The 9,888-nt window shown below is 36.9% G+C and overlaps 1 protein-coding gene across 6 annotated transcripts in view; it reads right to left on the bottom strand.

The window, feature by feature from the left end:
• Positions 1-645: 645 nt before the first annotated feature.
• LOC149250547 (uncharacterized) overlaps positions 646-9,888 on the bottom strand; it is a 61,453-nt gene continuing 52,210 nt past the window's right edge. For 3 of the 6 annotated variants that reach the window (XM_089459130.1, XM_089459134.1, XM_089459133.1), the window contains exons 5-8: positions 1,888-1,978; positions 1,630-1,684; positions 1,360-1,479; positions 646-1,159 (exon numbers count right to left, since the gene is read on the bottom strand). In XM_089459130.1, the coding sequence (XP_089315256.1) occupies positions 1,057-1,159; positions 1,360-1,479; positions 1,630-1,684; positions 1,888-1,978 (369 nt within the window). In that variant the 3' untranslated portion in view covers positions 646-1,056. Of the gene's footprint in view, positions 1,160-1,359; positions 1,480-1,629; positions 1,979-9,888 lie in introns of all 6 variants that reach the window. The other 3 variants (XM_089459132.1, XM_089459131.1, XR_016266835.1) reach the window with 3 other exon arrangements.

Below are 9,888 nucleotides of genomic sequence, written 5' to 3'. Positions count from 1 at the left end.
TATCACAAACGGGAAGGTCTCCAACTCCGAGCTACACCTTGAACAAGTAGCACATCTTTCTACTCAACAAATAAAACTGTTTTCTTTCTAATGAAATCAACAGTAATAAATACAGATTAGGATAAATACACACAATCTCTGCAACCAAAACAAACAGACCTCCACAGGATTTGGGGTGTCCAAATAATCATATAACATGTTATTTTTGATAGCTCGAGGGGTTAGCTCAACTGCTTGTTGCTGAGCACTTGGTTCATTCAGTACCAGCAGGTACCCAGTTCAAACCCCAGTTGTTCAGGTCAAAGCCTACACAACCATATTCACTAGGCATGTCATCCACAATTGTGGGAAGCATCCCTTGGGTTTCTCGCAAGATTTCCCATGGAGGAAGAAAAACTACAGATATTTGAAAATAGTAAAATTCATTCATATATATATATATATATTAGCATGTGCAGTTATCAGGTAATGACTGGTTTCTCTTAAAAACCTTCAATTTGATTGCATCACAGCCATAAAAACTTTTTGCCACATTGTTTAACAAAAGGAACTAGGGGCTAAATCAACTGATCATATGGATAGAGGGCCTTGCTTCATCCTGCCAGGCATTTCTGAGATTGGCATCATGGCCTAAGTAGTATTGTATGTGCAAGAGCTCACTCCAGAGAAATCAAATTCATCAGTACAGAGTGTCTGGTCCATCAATATGGCCAAATTGTATATATCCCACAATAAGCTGAATATGAAGTAAAAATGCCAGAAATGGCTATCTATATTCCTAGCTGACTGACAAGAAGTTAAAAGAATATCGCATTAAATAGAGCTCATGGATATCCTTCGGAAGATTATATACAGGTGGATGAATATGTTATTACCAACAATAACCTTACACTAAAGTTTTTCAGTTACCAAGTGCATAAATGCCGGCCTCGTGAACTGAACAATTTAATTTTGACAGATGAATATGATCATGCAGTTTGTCTTACCTATCTGGTTCCTAAAGCAAAAGAGAGAATGGATCTCAAATAAGAACCCGACTTTGAATGACTCTTTCATTCACACAGTGCAGCCCGTCCACTCTTCTTCTGATTCGATGCAAAGAGTATTTAATTTCGATCTGATGCAAAGAATTACTGATAAGATGGATGCAAGCATATACCTGAAACAGAGAAATATCACTGTCAATGTGGAAGTATATAAAATATGGTTGTAATAGAAATTCTTTTCACAAAACCCTACATCCTTAACTCAATCGAAATCCTACATAAAGAAGACTAATTTCAAAAAGCTTATATGAAAAGCATGACACCACCGAAGGCCTCAATGGTTGGTCAAAAGTGGGTGGTGATATTCCCCCACCAGCATTCAATGCCCCCAAGAGTGTAATATGTTTCATCCTGTAAGATAGCAGCACCGTCATGACCATTAAGTTGCGCCAAGCTGGCATCAGCCACACACTGTGACATGGCATCCCATCTCCTGATAGGTGGTGGATGCTTGAGACTTAAATTTAGGGAAACATCTCGTGATACTAGCAGAAACATGATCTTTCCTATAGCTTATAGAAAAGACTTTTAACTGTTCACAACTAAAGCAAAACTTATATTTGCTAAAGGAAAAATATATTACCATTTGTTGGAACTCAGTTGACACAAAAACCGAATCCTAACGCATTTGGTTATTCCTTAAACAAGAAGAATTCAATTCAGTTTTAGCGTTGGCACAGACCAGCCATACACAAGACACTAAAGAACTTGTTACACGGTGGTCGTTGAAAACTATTCTGAATCTGATTCAATTTAATTTTCTCTGAGTTTTCCAGTTCTTGGATAAATTTCCTCAAATGCTGGAAGTACTCGGGGTAAAGTTCAAGGTTGCAGTGACCACCTCCATTGACCCACAAAGGTTCATACGGTTCTGTAGATAGCTTGTATAGAGCCTTTCCATGTGACATGTCGACTATATCATCGTCTGTTCCCTGTTGAGAAGACTAATACACTGTCAAACACCTCATAGAATTCAGAAATTATCTAAATATTGAAAATATTGTCCCCAAATATACTGTCAAACAAAATACAAATGGATACATTATACAGAATAGATTAATCAAAATTAAAAGACATTAAAATTGAAGTGCATATGCTAATCAAATATCATAATTCAAAGTTTTCAATTTTAAACAGAAAAAGTCAGTTTCGAAACTGAAGCATGCATCGACAAAGAGTGATACTGTACAAGCTTTGCAGACTAAATAAAGTTCCCGACAGTGATTTATGTTGAGTCCCAACCTGCAGAGTTGATTATGAACTTCATTCCTTGCCCATTGTAACACATGATAGTTTTGAATAACTGTGCAACGAAATTTGTGAAATAAAATACTAGTAAAGATGGCACTGTCCTAGACCTTGTGTTGATGAAATTATGCTGTCTGCTCCTTTAAAAACACTCATTTGCATAGGTGAAATTGCACCAAAAAATGTTGTGTGCATATAGTAGCTGCAATGAAGCTCCTACAGTTTTCAACTTTCTTAGCCATTAAATATGTACGCAGAATACCAAACATTTCAGAGTTTAAAACAACAGTTAAAAATTAAGTTAGTAAACATATCAAGTTATCAACTAAGAAATTTAAACTTTCTTAATCATAAAATATGTACACGGAATACCAACCATTTCTGAGTTTAGAACAACAGTTAGAAACCAAGTTACTAGACATGTCAACTAAGAATTTGCATTTTTCCAGCCGTTCCCCAGAACTTCATTTGACAAAAACAAATGTCATGCCTATCCTCCCTCATTCAAGTGAATCAGCATACCACTAGTACGTGAATAGTTCATAGCAGCGAATAAAATCTATACTGCATTTCCCTATGTATGTAAACTATCATGACAACAATACAAACCGACATATTTGAAGCACTTGGACAACCCCCAGCCCAATGATATATTGAGTATTTTGCAAAGAATTAAGTTCAAACTATTTAAACCACAAACCATGCAAAAGCAAAATCGAAGTGTTGTTTACTGAACTTACTCCATATGTAAAATTCCAAGAATATGTTGTCAACAATCCAATCTATAAAAACACCCAAAGACCATCACAAATACTCTCTAGACGTCTGAAAGTCATACATAACACCAAATTATAATTGCTATCATAGATGGATTCATTTTCATCTATTACTCTCAATGAAGCATAAGTGCAAGCTTTGCAAATATGTGTTATTCATAGTGGCATTTATGATTTTTCCTTTTTCTTTGTAATTTAACAGTAGGAGTCAATACTATGATATCTACTCCAAGTTCTACACTACAATGATTCTCAAACACCTTTGGACAATATGAGAATCAACTCTTCAATTCTGCCTTCACATAACTTCATATGCCCACTCTTTCTTGGCAATAGATAATGTAATAGAGAATACCAGGGTTCAATGCCACCAAGTTGCAAGCCCACCAAAGCCACAAATCCACAGAATGGAGACTCCAAGTGGCAAGCCCACACAGCCACAAATCCACCAAGAGGTGAGCTCACTAAGCCATGAGCCCAATGGGTTGCAAACCTCCTAAGCTGCAAACCCACCAGCCATCAGCAAACATAATAGATATCAATGGTGTTCTGTAAGGGAATACTGTATATGTAAACGGTAAAGGGAATACATAACCAGCTATATGCGGTTAACATCTGGGAGTTACAGCTGGATTGAGGGGTAGTGGCTGTGATCATTGAATAAATGGGTGAATATCAATTGAAAAGTGATGAGAGCTCATTCAGAGAGCAACAGCATGATATTCTACTAGGCAGATGAACTTTAATGTACAAAATGAGGCCCAGAGGAATTGCACACTTGATTGATCTACTAGTTGATATGCAAAGAAGTGATGATGTGGAAGCCTTTGCAAAGAAGATGGAGTAGGTGTATATGCAGGTCCAGAACAGATTGAAGGAGAAGAGCATAGAATACAAGGAGCAGATCGATGGATGACCAAGGTATAAGTCATTTGAAGTTGGAGATTTTGTCATAGTGTATTTGAAGAAAATGTTGCCATCCCAGAGGTGCATAAAGCAAGCTGAATGTGAAGCAAATTGGACCCTGCAGGATTAGAAGGAAATTTGTTGACAATCCACACAAGGCTGAGTTGCAGAAGAGTGCTATATCATCCATATTTGATGTTGTGGACTTGGATGAGTACAAGGGAAGACTGTCATAAAAGAATAGGAAGATGTAGCCAAAGAATAAAATGCAATGATAAATTGCCTAAATGTAATGCCAAGGAAGAAGCTAGAAGAGACCAAGAAAGTTATCAATGACAAGATAACCATGAGGTGACGTGCCAAATACAAGTACTTGGTGAAATGGAAGAATAGGTTGGAGGTAGATAGTACATGGATTTGTAAAGCGGGATATCAAAAAATTTGCTAAGGAGAAGAACGTGGCATAGGATGCACTGATTATTTTATTGAAGGGGAAATTGATGTATAATGATCCAAGGTAATACTACGTAATAACATATGAGCACAAAACAATCAGCACATCCTATGCCATGTTTTTATCACAATTACAATTTGGATACAAGGCAAATGGCACCTTTGAAAAGTCAAAACCATCAAGAGCTAAAGTTTTAAAATTAGGCTTGTTACCCACCAAAAAGTGGGTAACCCATAGGAGAGAAATTTATCCTCCTTGGACAGCCAGCCAGCAGTCTTATATGATCAATGCATAACATGATGCCAGGATCCTCCACTTCTTGCTCTGGTCAGATTTCTCTCTCCCGAGTCCCATTTGACATTCCTTCTTGAAGGAAGGTGGGTCATCCATTGGCAGGCACTGTAACCATTTTGCAATGATGTGCTTTCACTTAAAGTTATGGGCATACTTATATGGATCAAGGGGCAAACTGGATCATTGACCAATCTTGACTGTATTCTTGTTTCCTCACTTCACCTGGGAGGTTAGTCTTTGACTCTAGTCTAGTAAGACCTAAGACCTCAGAGTTTTAGGAAGGGCACTATTGGAGAGGCTCTGATTAAAGTAGTGTGTCCACGATATTCCATACTTACCACATTCCATCGTTCCCATTATTTCATCTCCATTTTTCAGCCCAGTGGTCACTGGTCATGGGGATTGGCTCCCTTTCATCCTCATCCTTGAGTCTTGGCCAAAAAACTTTGCCTTGGAGGTTGATGCAGCTAAAAGAAAGTTAAAAGCGTAAGAAAGCTACAATGAAAGAAAATAATAAAAAATGCAAAATAAGGCTGGGACATTTGATTAGAGCATGGGAAAAAGTCTAGCATGAGCTCTATTGTTGATTGGAGTAGAGAAGAAGTGTTATGCTTGTCTAAGTGCTTAGACTAGCAGAATAACACAAAACATTGCCGCTTTAACAGAATATTAATTTATTTAACTATTTCCTAAAGTTGGACTTATGAAAAAGTAAAAGTTCCTAAGTTAACTTGTGATTTAAACTTAGCCATTGATCTCAGCCATTGAGGAGGAGATTAGGGTCGAGCTCGAAATTATAAGAGAATACAGAGCGTGTTGGTGTCAAGTCAATTGAGCACAAGCAGGTGTGAGAGCGCAGTGAAAGAAAAGCCGAGAGTTTAGCAGTTCACGAAGTTTTAGCTTTGACGAAAGATTCAAATAAAGTAAAGATTGAATTGCCTTAGCACTGAGATCAATTGTGCAGCTCTAGTTTGCACATGTGCACTAGAGGAGACAATTTGCGCTCACACGCGCACGCAGACAAATTCACGCGACCTTTTGGTAGCTAGAGGAGGTAGTGATCAGATGATTTATCTTGGAGGAATGATCAGTTGTATTTATGTGATAAAAAGGAATTTTTCTCCCTCGTTGTAAAATGGAAGGCAAAATCTTTTGCTGCAAAAGAATAATAAAATACACACAGTGTTGCAGGTTTTCTCTAGAGTTGGGGTTTCTTGGGCATATCTTGTGTTCTATGGTTTGATGTGTTAGTCTTTTGATTTATTTTCCGTTGTGCATATTGTTGCACTCATTTTGTCAAAGTTCTGACGAAGCAGATGTACCATATTTTTCTTCAAAGGATCAAGACCATCAACCGTCATCACTAGGTTATTGTAAGCCCATTCTGCAAATTTTTAATGTAAATGATGCTAGTAAGACTATGAATATATGTAACAACCTAGGTAATCCTATTATTTTGGTGATAATTTCATCGTAGAAGGTTTTTCAATTCATTGATTCATTTGTGTTTCTAAACACTAATGGTCAACGAAGTCTTTCCCTCCAACCTCACCCCAAAGCTAGGGTGGAATTTGTCGTCGAAGTCTTAGGTGATTCTTAGTGTTCTAGTCGAGTCTTATGTAAAAGTGATTTGGGAATAATTTAAGTTAATTGACTAAATTATTTTATTACAAATCACTTAGTGTACTAGATCATATTGTGTCATAGAATTGGGTATGTAATTTGAAGGTCTAAGCCGAACAGGTATTCCCCCTTTGAGGATTGAATTTGTAAAAATCTTATGTAAAAATTATCTTAGTGCATGGTCCCTCATATTTAGACACCATGGCTAAAATATTATAGGTTGAAAAAATTATCAATCCCCTTAAGTGTCAATTAATTAAATTTTCTGACAAAAATAAATTAAAATCCTAAGCCAGAAATTTAATTAATTAGACTCTTAGAGTCAAAATTAAATATCTAGAGAGATTAAATTGTCCAAGTGGAAAAATTCGTGGGTCTCAAAATAATTAAATTTTGGAGGTCCCCCACCAAGGAAATATTGGAAATTTCAAGAAAAATTGGACCCTTGGACCTTAATGGTTAAGTCAGAGTCAATCTTTTGAGGAAATTAGCTCAAAGTAATTAGTTTTGAGCTAATAAAAATGGGATTTAATGAGAAATTCGAAAATTCCTCAAAATAATATTTTCAACAACCAAGATTAAAAGATCATAAAGGATTTATCATCAACCAGAATTATTTTGACAAGGATCAAGCCAACTAGCCGTTATTTTTCCGCTTGGAGGATTTATCTATAAATTAGACATTTGTGTCAAAAGAAATTTAATTTTTGGCTAAAAAAATGTTGCAGAAGAATTGATGTAACACTACAGTCCCACTGGGAACATTTATTTGAATCATAATAAAGACTTTGGAAAGCAGTTCATGGTGTTCAGTGTTCATTGATTTGTGGTATGTGTTGCGTACGGGTTTTCCTATATTGTGCTTATATATTTTAAAATTTGTTTTTCAATAGATGGAGATAAAGTCATTCTATTGATAGATTCTGGGTTTATCTTAGATGATTTGATTCGCCATATGCCTAACAAATTTTCTTGAGAAAATATATAGTGTTTGCATGTTCCCCAGTGCTTGGTCTCCAAGTTCACAAACTGTGGGCATGAACTAACCTTATTTGGACTTCAGATATTTATATGGTTGATTTAACTTCGCTAAAAAAAAAATATTTCTCAAAATTTATTTTAAAACCCTTGTATATTTGTAAATTTTGTAAATTATTTGTAAATTATTTTTTCTAATTGAGGTTTTGAGATTTTATATATATTTGGGGTTTTTGGAATTTGTAAATCTATTTTTGCAGATGATATCAAGTGGAGAAATCTAGAATAGAGCTAGATCTAGGCCCTTGAGGGTAATATCTGGTCTTTAGAAAAGAATTTGCAGGGTTAGCCATTGAAGAAATTGAGCAAAATTGCAGATCTGAAGGAGATTAATTTTTCTAAAGCTGGGGTTTCATTTTTCAGCCTTTCTGGGCCCGGATCTAGCCCCTCCAAGGCCAGCGTCCTCCTCTTAGCCCCTGCATCAGCCCATTATCCCTCTGCATCTGAGTTTTGACCATCTCTAAGGCTGGTTGTGAGGCCTAGAGGCCTCGGCCTCCCCTTCTCCCTCCTGCGTCTTGGTTTTGGGGGTTTTTTAGCCCTAGCCGTGAGGCCTAGGGCCCCCTTACTCCCCTCGTTTTCCCTAGGCCGCAACCCTAAAGGGCTTGCAGCTGCCTCTTTTGAGGCCTCCTTTAGGGTGTCGGAGGCCTAAGGGCCTAAAACCCTAGGCCGCAGCCCCTAAGGGCCTCTCAACCCTCCCTTAATCCAAGCGGCAGCCCTCTAGGGCTTGTCGTAGGCCTTCTTAGACCTTCCCTAGAGCCACTAAGCCTCTAAGGCCTTTTCCTCTCTTCCTTGACCCTCTTCCTAGCCCCTCTTAGCCCTAAATCCACCAAGACTGAATATTTGGAGGGTTTTGCAGGAAAAGGCTGCTCAAAATTGATGTTTTCAGGTGCAAAGTCATTGGAGAAATTTTTGGCAATTTAGGCAATTTTATCTACAAGGCCTTAGGCCTAGGGTTTGCTCTCTAAACCCTAATTTTCTCACTGCTTTGCTACTGTTGTAACATTTATTTCGTAACAGTGATATAAGTGCCCTAAAAACATATCTAATTGGTCAAAATACTCTAAAATTGCAAAATAAATTTTTCTAAATTTTTGGCCTCTTGGGCTTTGCAAATCTAGCCTAGATCTACATTTTTGCTTGCTGGAAATTCTCTGCATAATCACTGAATCAGATCTGATATTTTCTGAATAACACACCTAAAAGGGCTTAAAAATCATATTTTTCAGTTTGGCAAGCTATCTCTAAATTTTGGGCATGTTTTGGCACTTGTAGCATTGATAAGCTCATTCTTTACATATTTTCCTACTGCTGTAACAAGTTATTTCAGATCTGATATAATTTTGAATAGTGCATCTTAAGTGGACTAGAAATCATAGTTTTACTTTGGCAAGTTGTTGGGCATCTCAGTGGTCATATCTAATTGCTATATGCTCGTCTCTTGAATTTAAAGTGATTTTTTTACTACTGTCATAAGGCTAATAAGCGCTGAAAATTCTTAAGTATTACTGTTGATCTTGGTTATTGGAAATCTAACATTTGCTTGTTTTGTCTGAAGTTATAAGAACTTCCAAATTTTGCACTTATATCACTCATACATAAGCATCTATCTTCTAATCTTGTTGATGAACTAAATTATTTTGGGCATTAATGATCTAGTTGATATTGTGGTTAAAAGCATTGTTGAATAAAGTGATCTAATTGAGCATCTTGTTGTGGAATCATCATTGGTATCTTAAGTAATTGTGATTGGCATCTTGAACCATTGGTTAATTGATAAATGGATAATTTGCCCCAAGTTCTTGTTATCAATCACTGTTGAACATTGGCACTTGTATCTTTAAGAACTGGTCTTGTTTTAAGATTGTCTTCCAATTATTGTTAAGTACTCTTGTTGTTAAAGGCTAATCACAATTTAAGTACTTAAAGATTTAATCAATCTTAACTCAAGTAACTTCACTCATCCGTCTTGCATTCCATGCTAAGATTAGTTGCATTAATAACTGACCTTCAGCCATAACCTTGGTTGATAGATTCCTAGGACAACCCTTTCTCATCTAGCTTGAGGGATTTAGCCCTTCTTAGTGGTTAGCACAGTGACCTTGCAGTCGTCAGAGCCACAGTCTCTGCAATGCCGGAGGCACTGGGTGGTTGGAACACAAGGGGAGGTATTGTTAATCAAGCCTTTGTTTGCTTCCCATTGGCTTCCATCCCACAACCTACTCTGAAGTCTGTTTCTCAAAACAGTTAACGGAAAGGTTCCATTTAGACTAGGCATATAATCTAAAATTAAACAAAATCCTTGCATTACACCTAGATCTTAGATCTTGCATTTCATATAGGTTAGTCTATCATTTAAGCAACGGTTGTCCATCCAATTACTTGGTCATAATTTGTAACAAACAAGAAATTTTGACTCCATAAGCCACTAGTCTCAATTTTAAATCTAATTGAATCCTTAATCTTGCTAAATTTTACCACGTAGCTAGGCCACTCAACTATGTCT

This window comes from Pinus tabuliformis, chromosome 7 (assembly GCF_031772625.1).
Source record: "Pinus tabuliformis cultivar Carrire ecotype Pingquan chromosome 7, CPIR1, whole genome shotgun sequence".
NCBI lineage: Eukaryota > Viridiplantae > Streptophyta > Pinopsida > Pinales > Pinaceae > Pinus > Pinus tabuliformis.
Note: the sequence above shows the minus strand (reverse complement) of the source record. Positions and strands in the feature narration are given on the sequence as shown.